This window comes from Vipera ursinii (genome assembly GCF_947247035.1).
Source record: "Vipera ursinii genome assembly, chromosome: 13".
Taxonomy (NCBI): Eukaryota; Metazoa; Chordata; class Lepidosauria; order Squamata; family Viperidae; genus Vipera; species Vipera ursinii.
In genome coordinates this window covers 9,497,651-9,516,629 of record NC_139526.1, presented here as the reverse complement: position 1 = coordinate 9,516,629, position 18,979 = coordinate 9,497,651, and the positions used below count along the sequence as shown (strand labels likewise).

Sequence of the window (18,979 nt, the reverse complement as noted above, 5' to 3'; positions counted from 1 at the left end):
CAGCTTCTGAATATTTGTTGCTCCCAGTATGATAATTCTGTCTCTATGAACCAGCTCTGTTTCTTTTCATTTCTAGGACAGCCAAGTGGTCCGTATTTCATTTTCTAACCTCTTTAAAGAATTCAAGTCCACAGCCACATGGTTGCAGTTCCCCTATATCTGTGGGGCAACTCGTGGGTCAGTTTATGAAAGTACAGCCAAGTCTTCTAACCGAGGTAAAATGCAAAGAAGGTCTAATAAAGGTTTTTTTTTGGTGTTGCCTTTGATTTTACCTTCAGGACTTTAGAAACGTGGATCTAACTTTCCTAAGAAGTGAGTTGATGGTTTAGACTGAGTTTTTACTAACAAGACAATTGAACTCTGAAGAAGAGAGATTAGCAAATGTTCAATTAATGCCGTGTTTTGGCAATTAAAACAATGCTTCTGAGGCTTTCTCGCCATCAACTCAACAATCGTTCTAGTAATCTGAATAACTTAACATCGTAGAGTTTGTAGGGCAAGGGAGGATGGCTATTCCAGTGCAGTTTATCATAAGGGCAGCCAGGTTGAGAAAGGATATTGAGAAGCTAAACATTGAGGCCTATTTCTAAGGACACCCGGTAGTTTATATTTGAGGCACAAGTTAAATTAGTCATTTCCGGCCTGGGTGTCCATACTTCTAACTTCCCATTTACTCATAAGGTTTGAGGTTGGGGGAGTGTGCCAAATGCCTGTAGAAATTCAACTCTCGCTGGCATGTTTGGGTCTTCAGATCTGGTGGGCCTCGCCCCCAGCAACGTGCGATGGACTTGTCTGGTGCTTGATCTCCGCCACATTCTCGGCCTCTACTTGAACAGGACCTACAGTCATCTGAAAAGTGTCAAGCTGTGCTCCAACATGTTGGTGAAAAACCTGTTCACCAGCGACTTGCTCTTTGACCCAGGTAAGAGTCTTGAAGAGCTGAGGCAGAGACTGCTGTCTGAATACAGGTAAGTCTCGACTTAACGGCCATTCATTTAGTGACGGCTCGAAGTTACAACGGCACGGAATGCGGTGAGTGAATGACCCTTTTTCACACGTGCAACCGTTGCAGCAGGCCCACAGTCACATGATCAAAATCCCGACGCTTGGCAATGACGGTCAGTGTCCTGGGTCATGTGATCTTTTTTCCCCTTGTGACACCTTCTGACGAGCAAAGTCAATGGGGAAGCTAGATTCACTTCACAACCGTGTTACTAACTTAACAGCTGCAGCAACTCACTTAATTTTTGGCAAGGAAGGCTGTAAAATAAGGCAAAACTTCACAAATGTCTCGCTTAACAGCAGAAAGTTTGGGCTCAGTTGTGGTTGTAAGTCAAGGACTGTGTACAGATCACTTCACAGATGCTTTCGGCATTCTGAGTGGGGTGGGTTGAGCCTTAGAAACTCAGTTAATCTTTTGCTCCCTAAATCCTTTCCATCTTTTTCCATGATTTTCGGCTTGTTCCTAAAATGAGATGTTTTACAAAAAATAAAAAATAGCATGATGGTTGTCACCTTGGTTGCTTCACTAATACAAGCAACATTTGCAGATTTACCAATTCTGTGCACCATTGTGGAGCTGAGAACGGAAAGAATGCCTATTCAGAGACACTAAGCCTGGATTCATACATTATTTAATCAAAGCTAAATAAAGTTTAACTATAGTTTAAATGTTGCAGGATATGAAGAAGGAAAGGTAAAAAAATGAAAATATACAGCGTAGCTTACATGTATATAGGTAATAGTGTTTTTCTTAGCATAGAAGCAATGGATGGAAACTAGTCAAGGAGAGAAGCAACCTAGAACTAAGGAGAAACTTCCTGACAGTTAGAACAGTTAACCAGCTGTGAATGCTCCAAGACTGGAAGTTTTTAAGAAGAGACTGGACAGCCATTTGCCTGAAATGGTATAGGGTTTCCTTCCTGAGCAGGGGGTTTGGCTAGATGACCTCCAAGGTCCCTTCCAACATCATCATCATCATCATTATAAAGATTTTATTCATAAAACATGAAACTCAGTCAACTGAACACTCAAATTGACTGGCATTAATGGTTGACACGGGTTGCTGCATCCTAGGTATCAACCAGGTATCTCCTTAAAATGTAAGATGTTCCGAGTAGTGCAGTTTTTTTAGCTTTGCTGGAGTTATTGCAGGGAGCTGCAATTTCTTGATGTATTTTGCAAAGTTTTTGGATGTAGTTCCCAGTGCCCCGATGACGATGGGTATCACTGTTACGCGTTTCATCCATAATCGCGCAGTTTCGATGGCCAGGTCGCGGTATTTCGTAATTTTTCCCAGTGCTTTTTCTTCGACTCTGGCATCTCCTGGTACAACGATATCAATCAACTGTACGCTTCGGTTCCCTACGACTGCGATATCTGGCAGGTTGTATTCCAAATGGCGATCTGTATTTGGAAATCATCATCATCATCATTGAATAAATTTTGGTTTTACAATATCCCACTCTTTCACTGGAGCTTGGCACAAAGAGACCTCTAGAGAAAGCCCAGATATGTTTCTCATGCAAGTATTGGCTTCTCTGGGGGAAGCAAGAACGGGCAAGCGATACTACAACTTCAACTCTGCCCCTCGCCTGCTTGCATGCATATTACAATACTTATATGAAAGGGGAGGGGCTTGCATCATGACATCAAAAGAGGCTTTTCAACATCCGGGCATCATTTCAGTGAAGAACAACCACATCTGCCTCATCCTTTTTTTCCCCCTTTCTTTTCTTTTCTTTTTTTCTGTTAGCATTGACCTCTTCTGAGGCTCACCAGTCCAAGATGGCATTGCATGGTTTCTCTCCCATGCCTCGGGAAATGGCATTTCCTGTGCCCAAAGGAGAACTGTGGCACGATCTCTACGATTACATTCGGTAGGTTTGGCTAAATGTCTCTTTCCGATACCTCTGATTTCTTTGCTTTAGTCTTTTTGAGACTTTTTGCTCTGCGTAATATTGCTCAGCCCGAAAGAGAAATGCGCGAGGAAATATGTTTGTGAGGTGGAGGTGGGGGTGGGGGCTTTGTCAGAACAGAAATTCCACAACTGAGGTATTCCTAATGGAAACTCCTGCTTTGAGACCCCAAAACCTGTATACTGTATCATTCCCTGAGTCAAAATGTTTATTGTAGATTGCGGAATCAAGTATGTCTGGTCAGATTTAATGACCACCATCATTTAGAATGCAAGACTTTGTCTTGCTGGCTGATAGAGGCTGAAAGGCTGGACAAAAATTCAATCTGTCGTGCGTTTGCTTTTCTCTGATTCTTTTTCTTCAGGTTTCCTTCGAGTGGATCCAAAATGCCATTTGATTCTATTCAGAAAAGCACTTTGAATTCCTGTGCTGGTGAGTGAGTGAAATCAGGAGACTGAGGAAACCGGAAATAAGGCTTGTACAGCTTTCTGCACTACCAACCCTCTTACAGAATAAACCAAGAATATGTTGAGATATAACTCCATTTATGCATGGATTGATTTATTAGGCTGATGAATCATTTCATGTCTACTTGTACGTGTCTTCTCCCTGACAACTAATGTGTCTGAAACCCTAGTGCAGTGATTCCCCAACCTGAACAGCTTTAAGATGGTAGACTTCAACTCCCAGAATTCCCCAGCCAAGGTTGAAAAAATACTGCCCTAGTGTCCTAGATAACAGACTGAAAGCAGTTCTAGAAGGAGGAAATTGATAATGAGCCATGATCCTAATTGTAACTTTATTTATTTATTTATTTATTTAAACATATATTTAAAATAAAATAAATAATAAATAATATTTATTTGAAACACACACACACACATATGTGTGTGTGTGTGTGTGTGTGTAATATCTATCTATCTATCTATCTATCTATCTATCTATCTATCTATCTATCTATCTATCTATCTATCTATATCAGGCTCCATATCCTGACATCTTCATTGCTTTTCTTCCATCTATCTTTTCAGCTGGCCATCCTGAAGATGAGCCAGTGACCCAGGTGCCCAAGGACGTGTCTCTGAGCAAGCCGGTTCGGGACCGGGTGTCTCTCATCCAGCAAATCACCAGTCCCAAACAGGTACGTAAGCTTTGATCTTTCTTAAATCCAGAATTGACAAACATCTACCACCATTCTCTGTGCTAATGTAATAGACTATTGTATAGGTAGTCCTCAACTTACAACCATTCGCTTAGTGACTGAAGTTACAACGGCACCGTTGGACACAGGATCAAAGTTTGGATGCTTGGCAACTAGTGTGTATTTATGACGGTTGCCGCGTCCCGGGGTCACGTGATCCCCTTTTGTGACCTTCTGACAAGCAAAGTCAGCGGGGAAGCCAGGTTCGCTTAACAACCACATTCCTAACTCAACAGCTGCAGTGATTCATTTCACAACTCTGGCAAGATTCGCAAAATGGGGCAACATTCCCGTAACAACTGTCTCATTTAGCAAGATAAAAATTTTGGGCCCAGTTGTGGTTGTAAGTTGAGGACTCCCTGTGCAGAACTCACTTCAAATCTTAGCTTGCTGCTGTCCCCCTATGAACCACAGCTCCGTTGCTTCTTGTTGAAGAAAGGACCGGCAGACTTTAGCTTCAGCCTCCACTTTCCAAAACTTTTTCTTTTTTCTTTTCTTTTTTTTGGGGAAAGATGCCTCGCCAGTCCCCCCTTCTTACAAAGCACATCCCCAAGATTCACCCATCGAGGTCCGAGCCTGTGTGGACAGCCTCCACTGTGGATCAGAGCCTGAGCGAAGGGTCCCAGGCCAGAGGAGATCCCTGTTTCCCCCCCTCGTCGATGGACGATGGCAGCATTCATGTCTACGCCCACAAAAATGGGGATGGCCGTGTCCGTGCTGTTACCGTCGACTCTGACGAGGTAAGCAGCAACTTCAGCCTGTTCTTTCCTCCCTAGGCCTTCCTTATCATTCCTGGGTGGACAAATGTTCCACTTTAAGGCAGCCATAGGATTCAGTTTGGATTTGGGAGAAGTGGGGAGAGAGAAATCTCTGCTAGTCATGGCTGGTGTGGAATCCAAACACAGGACCCAAAGCAAATACTCATGGCTTACTACAGTATTTAGTGTGTACTGCAATATAAATCGGAGGAATATACCATGTTTCGCCCCCTCCCCCAAAATTAGACCCAATCAGAAAATAAACCCTAGCATGATTTTTCAGGATATAAGCCCCCCCCCCCCAAATAAGCCCGAGTTAAGATTTATCAGCCAGCTGGAAGCATTTTGTACCATATTTCACTGAATATAAGCCCTAACCGGGAAATAAGCCCTAATGTGTCTTTTGGAGCAAAAAGTAATATAAAACCCGGTCTTATTTTGGGGGGAAACATGGATAGTAGAAGGAACTTCCACAGACCAAAGATTGTGTTCACATTTTCAGTGTACATTTCAGATAGAGCAAAATGATAATAGTCACACATGAAGGAATAGATGGTGTAACCATATATACTCATAATTAACAAATCGCAGGTAACTTCCCCGCCTATTACTATCTTTGAGAAAGAATTATTATCATAATAAAAGAGAACATGTCAGTTGCTACAATTCTTTATTTAGCGTAAGGTGATGTGTCAGAATCCATTTTATATTCCATTCCTAACTCCCTGTCTGTGCAAACCTAAATCTCACCCTCTTACTGGATTCTGCCATTTATTTATTTATTTAGATTTATATACCGCCCTTTCCCGAAGGACTCAGGGTGGTTTACAGGGCATTTAAAAAACAGACAATACAAACGTTAAAACAAATTAAAAGAGATTAAATAGAACCCTGAGAAAATTAAAACCCAGTTAAAATTAAAATTAAAAATATTCTCAGCCTGGGCCAGAGAGCTCAAAGAGCCAGGTCTTCAGGTCCCGGCGGAATGAACGGAGGTTGGGGGCAGTCCTAAGCTCCACAGGCAGCTGGTTCCACAGGGCAGGCGCACCCACTGAGAAGGCCCTACCCCTGGGTGTTACCCGCCGGCAATCTTTAACTGGCGGCACCCTGAGGAGACCCTCCCTGTGGGAGCACACTGGACGAAGGGAACTTGATGCTGGCAGCAGGTGTTCCCTCAAATATCCCGGACCCAAGCCATTTAGGGCTTTATAGGTCATCACCAGTACCTTGAATCTCACCCGAAGGGCAACTGGAAGCCAATGCAGCTCGCGGAGTAGAGGTGTTACATGGGAGTATCGGGAGACCCCCATCACGACTCGCGCGGCTGCATTCTGCACCAGTTGAAGCCTCCGAGTGGTCCTCAAGGGCAGCCCCATGTAGAGAGCGTTGCAGTAGTCTAAACGGGAGGTCACGAGCGCATGAGTGACTGTGCGTAGGGCATCTCTGTCCAGGTAGGGTCGCAACTGGCGCACCAGGCGAACCTGGGCAAAAGCCCTCCTGGTCACAGCTCCTATATGGTCTTCAAAAGTGAGCTGCGAATTCAGGAGGACGCCCAAGTTGCGAGCCCTATCAACGGGGGGTAACACCTCACCCCCCATCGTTAAAGATGAAATAGTCTGGTTGACCCGAGATGCCGGTATGCACAGCCACTCAGTCTTGGCAGGATTGAGATGAAGCCTGTTTCTCCTCATCCAGACCCGGACCGCTTCCAGGCAACGGGACATCACGGCGAGGGCATCGCTGGGTTGGTTTGGGGTGGAGAAAAAAAGTTGGGTATCATCAGCGTACTGATGATACCCCACCCTGAAACCACGAATGATCTCGCCCAGCGGCTTCATATAGATGTTGAACAGGAGGGGCGAGAGAACCGACCCCTGAGGAACTCCACAAACGAGAGGCCTCGGGGCGGATCTCTGCCCTCCCGTCAACACCAACTGCGAACGGCCCAGGAGATAGGAGGAGAACCACCGTAAAACGGTGCCTCCCACTCCCAACCCCCTGAGACGCCGCAGTAGGATACCATGGTCGATGGTATCAAAAGCTGCTGAGAGATCTAATAGGACCAGGACAGAGGAACAACCCCTGTCCCGAGCCTGCCAGAGATCATTCACCAGCGCGACCAATGCCGTCTCCATGCTGTGCCGAGGCCTGAAACCCGATTGGTACGGGTCCAGATAATCAGTTTCATCCAGGAACAGAGGAAGCTGATGGGCCACCACACTCTCAACAACCTTCACCAGAAAGCGGAGGTTGGAGACCGGACGATAGTTATTTAAAACAGCTGGGTCCAGGGCAGGCTTCTTGAGGAGGGGTCTCACCACCGCCTCCTTCAGGGAGGCGGGGAAGACACCCTCCTTCAAGGAAGCAGTTATTACTGCCTGGAACCAGCCTCCTGTCTCCTCCCGAGCCGCATAAACCAGCCAGGAGGGGAAGAGAAGATGTTAATTGGCCATCCCTATCCATTAGATGCAAGGTTGTTTATTCAGCCTGCCTGGGGGCCATCATCAAAGACCAGGGAAAGAACCTTTGAACTGAGAAGAACAAAGAAAGACCGGGGGGGGGGGATTCTGGTTTGTATCTCCAATTGGAATTTGAAGGGGAGGAAGCAACGGTGTTGTAAATGAATGGAAGTTCTCTTTTCCCTCCAGATCCTGTCTAGATTATCCAGTGTCAACCATGTTTTAGTAAAAGTCCCTGCTTGGACAATCCTGTCTCCAAGAGATTTTCTTTCCTAAGATGTGGACTGGGGTGGGTCCTGACATGATGGTACAGTTAGCCAGGAGACTACAATATTAGTACCTAGTGGATATTTGGCTCGCGCTTCAGGCACTTAGCCAGGCTGCACCACAGGGGCAAACTAGCTCCACACCAGAAAAGACGAGTGACATCCTGCGGCATTATCTGGGGCCTTCTCTCACCACCGATGTTGCCTCATAATTGGGCATCGCACCAGGGCAGGTCCAGCACTAGCAGGGGGCAGAAGCTGAGGCAAGTGACAGGAGCTCACTCCATCACATGGTGCCAGGGCTCGAACCGCCGGAGCAGAGACCATCTCTGGCATATCTTTAAGCCAGTGAGCCAATGTGCCTCCGGTTGCATAATTACGTTGTTAAGACTTACTGAGAACCAGGTACTTCCATGCAAGATTTTTTACAGTATATGCCAATTCGCACACATTCCTTCTAGGGCAAAATTTATTTTCCTCAAAGTTCTTGTGCCTTTAAAAAGGTAAAGGTTCCCCCGCACATGCATGCTAGTCGTTTCCGACTCTAGGGGCCGGTGCTCATCTCCGTTTCAAAGCCGAAGAGCCAGCGCTTGTCCAAGGACGTCTCTGTGGTCATGTGGCCGGCATGACTAGACGCCAAAGGCGCACGGAACGCTGTTACCTTCCCACCGGAGTGGTCCCTATTTTTCTACTTGCATTTTTACGTGCTTTCAAACTGCTAGGTTGGCAGAAACTGGGACGAGTAACAGGCGCTCACTCTGTTATGCAGCACTCACTCCTTCTTCTCTTCTCCTTCCCCTCCATTCCACAAATCCCCCTCCCTTCTGGCACGGATGATGTTCCCTAGTTTGGGTCATGAAATGTATGCAAGAAAACAAGCTCAGAGAGCACCAGGGACCTCACAGTTCAACCCTCAGCTACAAACATTCCCTTTCATTGGTACATGCATTAATAGTTTTATGCTAGGAATAGTTCTATGTGCCATCCTATAACTTATAGTTGGGTGCTCCTTCGGAAATGATAAATACACACCAACACTCTGTGCAGCGGCATTATTTAACCCGCATGGCATTTTCTTCCTCTAAAATATTATCTTTTCATTTCTGGCTGCTGTCTGGGGCAGTACTGCAATAAAAATGTTAATAAAAGTTAAGTCTTAAGTTAGTTTAGTATTGGATTTTATTTTATTTTTTTGATGAAAAATGTCTTCAGTCCATTCAGTGCCTTGCAGATATGAAATGATAGATGTCATTCCAAATGCTTCTTTTGTAAAATTTGACCTGCAGGAGCTAACAGGAGAAACAGATAAATTTGGAAAGTTTGGGAGAATATTTATTTCAGTACTTAAGCTTAGATTTATGGCTCAGTCCTGTATATATGCAATTCCAAGTGAATCTCCCTGTGCTCAGTAAGGTGTATGCCCTGCACAGGCTTGTTGCATTAGTTACAATACCAGCGAGGAGGTTACTCTAAAGCCGTGATGGCGAACCTGTGGCACGCGTGCCACAGGTGGCACGCAGAGCCCTCTCTGTGGGCACGCGCACCATCGCCCCAAACCAGCTTGTGACATTCTTCTTCGTCCCTGCCATCCTCTTTGCCCCTAACCCTTAACGTGTCCTCTTTTCCTCCAGAACCAATACATGCCGACAGCGGGGCCAAAGACCATCTCTGTCAAAAGCTCTGTTCCCTGCACGGTGAGAAGCAATTTTATTCTTTTACAACTTTTGTCTCTGAAGGCTCTCCTGGTTTCACGGCAGGTGACTTTTGCCTTTGAGATACAATCATGCCTGGGCTACAGAACTACTTCTGAGTCTCTCTCATTTTTTTTTTCTTCCTACCATCAGCCCCTTTCTGTGATTGATGATATTTTAGTTCTAGCCATAAGCCCTCTTTGTGTGTGTGTGTGTGTGTGTGTGTGAGAGAGAGAGAGAGAGAGAGAGAGAGAGTGAGAGAGAGAGAGAGAGAGAGAGAGAGAGAGAGAGAGAGAGAGAGAGAGAGAAATTGGGCCAATGAATGATGGAAGCTGCCTAATACCAGATCAGGCTGTTGACTCATCTAGATCAGTTTTTTTTCAAACATGCTGGCTAGGGAATTCTGGGAGTTGAAGTCTACACATCTTAAAAGTGGTCAGGGTTCAGGAAGAGACTGAATTATATATATTGCCCAGAGATTTCCACCCCTTCTTTAGTGAAAAAAGCAGAATCGTACTAGAGTTGTTGCTTCTGCTGATGCAGATGGATGCTTTTCACAATTGTTTCTTCCTGACTCAATCTAACTACGGATTGGTTTTCAGAAGCTGCTACCAGATCCAATTCTGAAGCTGAAGAAGATTATTGGGTTTGGGGGTTGCAGCACCAAATGGGTCAGTATATTCTTATTTAACCAGCATACAGGGAGTGCAGAATTATTAGGCAAATGAGTATTTTGACCACATCATCCTCTTTATGCATGTTGTCTTACTCCAAGCTGTATAGGCTCGAAAGCCTACTACCAATTAAGCATATTAGGTGATGTGCATCTCTGTAATGAGAAGGGGTGTGGTCTAATGACATCAACACCCTGTATCAGGTGTGCATAATTATTAGGCAACTTCCTTTCCTTTGGCAAAATGGGTCAAAAGAAGGACTTGACAGGCTCAGAAAAGTCAAAAATAGTGAGATATCTTGCAGAGGGATGCAGCACTCTTAAAATTGCAAAGCTTCTGAAGCGTGATCATCGAACAATCAAGCGTTTCATTCAAAATAGTCAACAGGGTCGCAAGAAGCGTGTGGAGAAACCAAGGCGCAAAATAACTGCCCATGAACTGAGAAAAGTCAAGCGTGCAGCTGCCAAGATGCCACTTGCCACCAGTTTGGCCATATTTCAGAGCTGCAACATCACTGGAGTGCCCAAAAGCACAAGGTGTGCAATACTCAGAGACATGGCCAAGGTAAGAAAGGCTGAAAGACGACCACCACTGAACAAGACACACAAGCTGAAACGTCAAGACTGGGCCAAGAAATATCTCAAGACTGATTTTTCTAAGGTTTTATGGACTGATGAAATGAGAGTGAGTCTTGATGGGCCAGATGGATGGGCCCGTGGCTGGATTGGTAAAGGGCAGAGAGCTCCAGTCCGACTCAGACGCCAGCAAGGTGGAGGTGGAGTACTGGTTTGGGCTGGTATCATCAAAGATGAGCTTGTGGGGCCTTTTCGGGTTGAGGATGGAGTCAAGCTCAACTCCCAGTCCTACTGCCAGTTTCTGGAAGACACCTTCTTCAAGCAGTGGTACAGGAAGAAGTCTGCATCCTTCAAGAAAAACATGATTTTCATGCAGGACAATGCTCCATCACACGCGTCCAAGTACTCCACAGCGTGGCTGGCAAGAAAAGGTATAAAAGAAGGAAATCTAATGACATGGCCTCCTTGTTCACCTGATCTGAACCCCATTGAGAACCTGTGGTCCATCATCAAATGTGAGATTTACAAGGAGGGAAAACAGTACACCTCTCTGAACAGTGTCTGGGAGGCTGTGGTTGCTGCTGCACGCAATGTTGATGGTGAACAGATCAAAACACTGACAGAATCCATGGATGGCAGGCTTTTGAGTGTCCTTGCAAAGAAAGGTGGCTATATTGGTCACTGATTTGTTTTTGTTATGTTTTTGAATGTCAGAAATGTATATTTGTGAATGTTGAGATGTTATATTGGTTTCACTGGTAAAAATAAATAATTGAAATGGGTATATATTTGTTTTTTGTTAAGTTGCCTAATAATTATGCACAGTAATAGTCACCTGCACACACAGATATCCCCCTAAAATAGCTATAACTAAAAACAAACTAAAAACTACTTCCAAAAATATTCAGCTTTGATATTAATGAGTTTTTTGGGTTCATTGAGAACATGGTTGTTCAATAATAAAATTAATCCTCAAAAATACAACTTGCCTAATAATTCTGCACTCCGGGTGGGGGTGTGTGTGAAGAAAAACCACACATCCCAGTTTGAGCGCCCTAGAGGAAAAGCAAGATAAAAACGCAACACTACAGTAAGACAAGCAGGCTTCCAGGCAAAATGAGACATTACTCTGAGCTGCAGGATGCCTCTAGGCCAGTGATGGCGAAACTTTTAGAGACTAAGTGCCCAAACTGCAACCCAAAACCCACTTATGTATTGTTGGGTGCCTGGTAGGCGTGGCCCATTGGGTGGGTGTGACTCATTGGGTGGGCGTGGCCCATTGGGTGGGCATGGGTGTGGTGGTAACAGACTGGGTGGGACTAGAAAGTTCAATCAATCAATTCCAACTTTGCGAGATCTTTTTTTTCCCACGAGAAGTTGAAATTGATTGATTGATTGAACCTTTTTTTTTTTTTGCACATGGCGGCGGCCTAAAGCGAAAAGGTTTTATAAAACCCAGCTGAAGGCCTAGAACTGGGGCGACGGCATGCGTGCCCACAGAGAGGGCTCTGCGTGCCACCTGTGGCACGTGTGCAATAGGTTCGCCACCATGGCTCTAAGCCTTGGAATGCCGTGTATAAGAAGCCATGTTCCCCAAACTAATAGATAAAGCTTACCTTTGACCCTCCGATTAAATTAAACCAATTTGTGTGAATCCTTCTGGTAATGCTTCGTTTTGTACCTTCTTCAAAATGACAAGTTAGAATTTGAGAGGCCCCCACATGCCATCCAGCACCCCCAGAGCCTCAGAAGGGGCAGCTTTGTTATGAAGGTTGTGACATTGTCTGCTTTTCTTTCACCCAGGCATTGTGGGCTTCTGGCAGTTCTGTAGTGGTCTACCCTTGCCACGCCCTGATTGTAGCCGTAGCCATTGATTCTGGCAAACAGAGGTTTTTTGCTGGCCACACCGACAAGGTATTTTCTACTCCTTTCGTCGTACATTTTAACATAAAAGTCACTCCAAGTATAGACATGCCCCTAACATTGAAAAGACACTTAATGGGAAATGTCTAGCCTTCTACAGGCAGTCCTTGACTTAACGACCGCATGTGGAGCCCCAAATTTCTGTTGTTAGCTGAGATGTTTGTTAAGTGAGCTTCGCCCCCTTTTACGACGTTTCTTGCCACAGTTGCTAAGTGAATCACTGCAGTTGTGAAGTTAGTAACCCGGTGTCATGGTTCCGATAGATGAAACCCTTCAGAAGAACTTGGAGGCATTGTTTTCCTTAGCGAATCTTTTATTCGGGAAACTATCGGCACTACATAGCTGAACCCTAAAACTTCGCCAAAACGTTATCAGCTCGTCCTTGGGTTCCCACTACGGTGTTACAGCTAGCCGAGCTTACATGCCAACCTCCCCCCCACACACAAACCTAATTTCTAAAGCAAGAAAAGGCATGTTAAAGGAATAAAGAAAATGGCTGCATTTTCATCAGTTGCCAAAGTGGGAACATCCAATGTTAGCAGCGTTGACACCCGGTTGTTACGTGAACCCGGCTTCCCCACTGACTCTCCTTGTCAGATAGTCGTAAAAGGCGATCGCAGGAGCTCGGGATATTGCAACCGTCATAAATGTGAACTCGTTGCCAAGCATCTGGATTTTGATCATGTGGCCATGGGGACGCTGCAAAAGTTATAGCTGTGGAAAATGGTCGTAAGTCCCTTTTTTCAATGCCGTTGTAACTTCAAATGGTCACTAAACGAATTGTTGTAAGTCAAGGATTACCTGTATTTCTTAAAATAGGCACATTTAAGATGTGTGGATTTCAATTCCCAGAATTTTGGGAATTAACGTCCACACTTCTTAAATCTGCCTACTTTGAGAAACACAAGTCTAGAATTAGAAATACTTTAGTATTCTATAGACTTCTAGCAGTAGCTAAACGGTTACATAACCAAAGGGGGCCAGTTCACAGAAGCTAAATTCTTTATATTGGTTACTTCTCTGACTTTTCTATTAAATTACACGCACATCTTTTGATTTTTTCCAAATGCTGTCAAATCAGCATTTGCTTCTATGAGTACATTTATTGCAAATCTTCTTTATTCTTACCCTGTTTTCAAGTGTCTTTGCATCCTTTTGATTCAAGTAATGTTCTCGGTTTAATGCATCTCTGTGTGCCAAGTTGAAAATGATTAATTATGCAAATGCAGCGTGCCCATTTCTTTCATCCCCTTGAGTAACTCAGCCTGGGGGGGGAAAAACACGACATGTCATCGAGAACAGATAATATTTGGTGTATTGACCTAAGACTGAACACTACTCTGGAGTTCACACAATATGCTTAACCTAGGTCAAGAAAACCTAATTGTTGTGTTTGTACTACAAGCTGTTCCTAAGCAGTTCAATTCTGATGACAGTATGCAGTGGCCTGCTTCACCCAACAAGGCAAATTCGAATCTGGCAAATAGGGAAGACAGTAGTTGGGGTGAACAGGTAAAAGAGGCCCTGAGGATTTTACTCAGCTGGTCATCGCTGACCGTAGGGGAGCAGGGCGGCTCATCTCTCTTTCAAAGCCATTGAGCCAGCACATTTCCGCAGTCAGGTGGCCAGCATGAGGTCACAGAATGCTGTTACCTTCCCACCAAAGTGGTACCTATTTATCTACTCGCATTTGCATGCTTTCAAACTGCTAGGTTGGCAGGAGCCACGTGGCGTGGTACTTGGGTCTCGAATCTGGGCTGCTGACTTTCCTGCCGACAAGCTCAGTGTCTTAACCACTTAGCTCAGGGGTAGGCAACCTTGGCTCTTTTATGACTCATGGACTTCAACTCCCAGAATTCCTGAGCCAGCATGGCTCAGCTTGGGAACTCTCCCTTTCCCCTCAGGATGGCTGGCTGAGGAATTCTGGGAGCTGAAGTCCACGAGTCATAAAAGAGCCAAGGTGGCCTACTCCTGACTTAGCTACAGTGCCGCTCTATAGTTGGGGGGAGCAGGACACCTCATCATAAAGAATATTCCTCCCAGGTGTGTGGCCTAACTTCCCCATGCTGTAGGAAACTCTTTGTGCAGACAGTGGCCCGTTATTTTTGTAGGTGGCAGCACTGGCCTTCAACAACAAAAGCACTTTGCTGGCATCTGCCCAGATGGGAGAAATGAGCGTGGTGCGTCTCTGGGACTTCCCAAGTGGGAACTGCCTTTGTGTCTTTAAAACTGGGATCCATTCCATCTCATGCCTCAGGTAAGTGCCGGACTACCCCGGAAGAAGGGCGGAGGTGGGGTGGGGGAATGTAAGCTGGAAGAGCTCGTGGTGTCCCACGTTGGTGTGTTGAGGGGGCTGAGGATACCAAATGTGGCTTTTCTATCATGGAACAGCCTCCTCATAGACATCAGTTTGGCCCCTCGATGCGATGGTCCTCTGGAAGCTGTAGAGAACCAAATAATGGCTTTTGGAGACTGAACAGCTGCCATTTTTACCCAAAGTTTTTTATATGTTGCCTGTATAGGTTCTTATTCATCCAGGTCATGGTTGTCCCAAAGGTGCTTTTATTTTAAAGGCAACCAGATTTTCTGATTTCTTCTCTGTTATTAGCTATTACATTACTGGCTCTTCTTGTCTGTTGTATTTTGTTATTTTTATTTATTGAAGGGTATTTTATTGTGTTTTAGTACACCATTGCAAGCCCCTGCAATCTTGAAGACTTGGCTGCATACATAGTCAGAAATACAAACCAGCAATCAATCAATCAATCAATCAATCAATCAATCAATCAATCAAACAATCAGGAAAGGCTTCTAGGTTTGGTGATGAAGATTCCTTTAATGGTCTGCACTGAGTTTCCTTGAAACAGTTTGTGAAACTTTTGACAGATCAAATTCTATGCCTGTTTACCTCTCCGTTAATTGTCCTGACAGGCAGCATCCTTCTCCCATTTTTAAGCTGTAACAGCCATCAGTAGCTTAGTTTTACTTCTGGAAATGCTGGACTTATGCCTGCCATTTTTTCCCCCCTCCAGTTTTTCATACAGCGGAAATGTCCTTTGTGGCACGGGGAAAGACAAGCGTGGGAAGACGGTGAGTAAATTGGCATTTGGTTTGTATAGCAGACCAAGGTGCTGGAGGGTTTTCCTCACTTCTTTTACGGTGTCACCTCAGAGGTCTCCATGGGGCATCTATGGCTGCCAGGATCTGCAGAGGTATCTCTAGCCTTTCCCAATTCCCAGACACGATTTGCGGTGCTTGAGGACTTGGGAAACAATGCTCAGGGCCAAGACAAAGATTCCTTCTCCCTGCCAAAGCTGTTGAGAATGTGTATGATTTGTGCTTTCAGTGATTTGATTTGTGGCTTGCTCACATTTAAGCGGTTTGTGGATTGGTTTTACTGTCAGTTGCTGTCATCTAAAGTCAAGGGAGATGTATAACTGGTTCTGGAGTGGAGGAAGGGAATCCTGGCCATGTACTCTTCATCATCTACTTATTCCCAGAGATCAAAAGGCTAGAGCTGTCATGGCTGAAGATCTCTTCCCGGGCAGAACCTTGATTCCAGTAGGATATTTATTTTTTTATTATCAGAATAGTTTTCCTTTCTGTATTTCCTCTGGACAAAGTTGGAGCTGTCCAAGTGCTGATATCTTGATGCCATCCTTCCATGCGAGGGAACATTAGAATTGCCCATGGATAAGGTTGCTCCAAGATACTATTTTTTTTCTGATTAGCGTCACCTAGGTTTTAAATTGAAGAGAACATTTATAGCTCGGGGTTACACTCTGGGATCCTCGATGCTCTCTGAGCTTGGTTGTTTTCTTTCAGATGTTTCATTACCCAACTAATGTACTGGTGATGTTACTTCATCTGCATCTAGGTTTCTAGCACTGAGAGAACGAAAGACTCCTATCCCCATCCGAATATTCTATAATGGCACTACTTTGCAGCTAATTGATTTCTGGTTTTTCAGATCCCAGTGTTCCTTTTCATTTTTAGGGTTTAGAGCAGCATTCAAAATAGCGTAGGTAAATTTGTAAGTTTGTTTTGCTTTGGATCAGCTGTGAAGATCCTGAATCCTCTCTCCATTGACAAACCAGGAAGAACCCAAGTATTTTTTTATAATATTTTATTCATTTTTCTCATTTTATAATTGGGTATTTAAAAAGCAACGTGATGACTGGGTTGATCAAGAGTTCAACAGTATACATAAGTCTTTAGTATAAATCTCATATTACAACATCAGATATTTCCTCTCTTTTTCCATTAATACCTGCTCTCTCATATTGGGCTAGTACAATTATTAGTATCAACTCAATAAAAACATCTTTGTTACAGTTATCAAGTCACCATAGGCAGGCATTTACCCTTTGTGACTAAAGACAATTGCTATCCTGTGGTCTCCTTATGGGGAGCAGCCATCCAGAGCACATATGGGCAATCTCATCCTCTCCTTATCCAGAGAGGTTCCAAGGAACCAGTTTGCTCAGTGGTTCCTAGGTCTTTGCCCCAATTGTCAGCTCTTTGTAGAGATGCCTTCAGTCCATCATTCCTTCCTTGAAAGTTCTGAGCTAAGATATATCTTCAAAGCCATTAATTCTGAGCTTGGTTAAAGAAGAATGAATTTGGGAGTTGTAGAAAGATTTTAGAGGTAGATTTGATCAGGTTTGTCCAGTCAAGGAAAGATCACTAGCTGTTGCATACTCTCTTGGCAGTTGGTGGTGGTGTGGAACACCTTCCAGGTGAATCGTGGGGGAGAGGTGGTCATGCTGGCCAAAGCTCACACAGATGTGGACATTCGAGCCTTCAAGATTGCCTTTTTTGACGATACCAGGTAAAGAACTGCTTCTTGTTCTTGAGGCTAACTGTCATCCTTTCAAGGAGAGCTTTCAAAAGAGTCTTTGCATCAGGTTTTCAGGAAACCGAGTTGGTTATGTACATTAAAAAGGTAAAGGTAAAGGTTTCCCCGCACATGCGTGCTAGTCGTTTCCAACTCTAGGGGCCGGTGCTCATCTCCGTTTCAAAGCCGAAGAGCCAGCACTTGTCCGAGGACGTCTCCGTGGTCATGTGGCCGGCATGATTAGATGCCAAAGGCACACGGAGCACTGTTACCTTCCCACCGTAGTGGTCCCTATTTTTCTACTTGCATTTTTATGTGCTTTCAAACTGCTAGGTTGGCAGAAGCTGGGACGAGTAACAGGCGCTCACTCTGTTACGTGGCACTTGGGATTCGACCCGCCAAACTGCCGATCTTCTGATTGACAAGCTCTGCGTCCTAACCCACTGAGCCACCGCGTCCCTCTTATGTACAGTAGTGACAGGCAACAGAAGCCAGCCTGTATTTACTCTCTGAGCTTCTTCTTATGCACTCTGTTGCATCGTAGCTGGTGGTGCTGTTGAAGGAGTCTTTCATCAGAAACTGATCACCATCAAGATGCTTGGCCCAGGCCAAACAGCAAACCAGAGTGACTCAAGAGGGAAGGAAGGGAAAGTTGCACATCCCAAGTACTATGCCTATGTGAATTCTGATTAATATTCCAAACTGAAAAGCTTCCCTGGATCTTCCTTCCTTCCTTCCTTCCTTCCTTCCTTCCTTCCTTCCTTCCTTCCTTCCTTCCTTCCTTCCTTCCTTCCTTCCTTCTTTCCTTCCCTCCCTCCCTCCCTCCCTCCCTCCCTCCCTCCCTCCCTCCCTTCCTTCTCTCATCCTCTACCCTGACTTCTCTCAACACAGGATGGTATCATGTGGCCGGGAAAATGTGAGGCTGTGGCGGGTCCAAAGTGGGGCTTTGCGCTCCTGCCCCGTGAATTTGGGCGAATACCGTTCTCTGGAATTCACAGACCTGGCCTTTGAGGTCGGCCACTCCACCCAACGTGAGCCTGAGGATCGGACGCTGTAAGGAATACTTTTCCTCTCTCCTTGCCAAAGCTTTAGAGAAAGACTGAGGGTTCAAGGCAGCTTCTGGGTGTCTTTCCATAGATCAACAGGGCTGCGGTCATGATAACTTAGGAAGCACATTAAGGTTCAGTCCCGCCTTTGGCTGACATATCTTGATTTATCCGGAAAGTTAATTCCTTTTGGTTGAACAGGGGATTCAGCTAATATTTCACTCTTGGATTGATTCACACATCAATTCAAATGTACGGTTAGTCAGAGCTTCCATATAAAAGTTTCTGGCACTGAAAAGATAAGTGCCAGCATAACAAAAGGAAAGTTAGTTTTATAATTAGCACAACCAGGAAATCTGTAGAGGTTTTTGGTTTTTTTTGCCTCCTACATATTTTAGCATGGAAGTATAAGATGCTGCTCCATAACCGATCCAATTCTTTTTGGTGGATTCTTTATTTTGGTTTATTAAGCATACTTTTATAACATCTTTCCGTAGCATTACTTCCAGAGGGGTCTTGATACTGTTTTACATAATGCAAAGTCTATTTACGGAAAAGTTCTTCATTTGCTGCTATGATCAGAGTGACTTACTGGTGACGCAGTAGCCAGAAGCCAGAAAAGAGAACTGCT

At 44.7% G+C, this 18,979-nt stretch overlaps 1 protein-coding gene across 1 annotated transcript in view; it reads left to right on the top strand.

The window, feature by feature from the left end:
- The window catches only part of WDR90 (WD repeat domain 90), a gene marked incomplete at its 5' end in the record, with an annotated part of 63,009 nt that overhangs the window by 6,801 nt on the left and 37,229 nt on the right, over window positions 1-18,979 (top strand). The window contains 13 exons of the mRNA XM_083372428.1: window positions 77-215; window positions 752-922; window positions 2,756-2,879; window positions 3,283-3,350; window positions 3,950-4,059; window positions 4,632-4,859; window positions 9,234-9,296; window positions 9,896-9,964; window positions 12,346-12,456; window positions 14,577-14,722; window positions 15,498-15,555; window positions 17,178-17,296; window positions 18,194-18,355. Coding sequence (XP_083228554.1) covers window positions 77-215; window positions 752-922; window positions 2,756-2,879; window positions 3,283-3,350; window positions 3,950-4,059; window positions 4,632-4,859; window positions 9,234-9,296; window positions 9,896-9,964; window positions 12,346-12,456; window positions 14,577-14,722; window positions 15,498-15,555; window positions 17,178-17,296; window positions 18,194-18,355 — 1,568 coding nt within the window. The remainder of the gene's footprint in view (window positions 1-76; window positions 216-751; window positions 923-2,755; window positions 2,880-3,282; window positions 3,351-3,949; window positions 4,060-4,631; window positions 4,860-9,233; window positions 9,297-9,895; window positions 9,965-12,345; window positions 12,457-14,576; window positions 14,723-15,497; window positions 15,556-17,177; window positions 17,297-18,193; window positions 18,356-18,979) is intronic.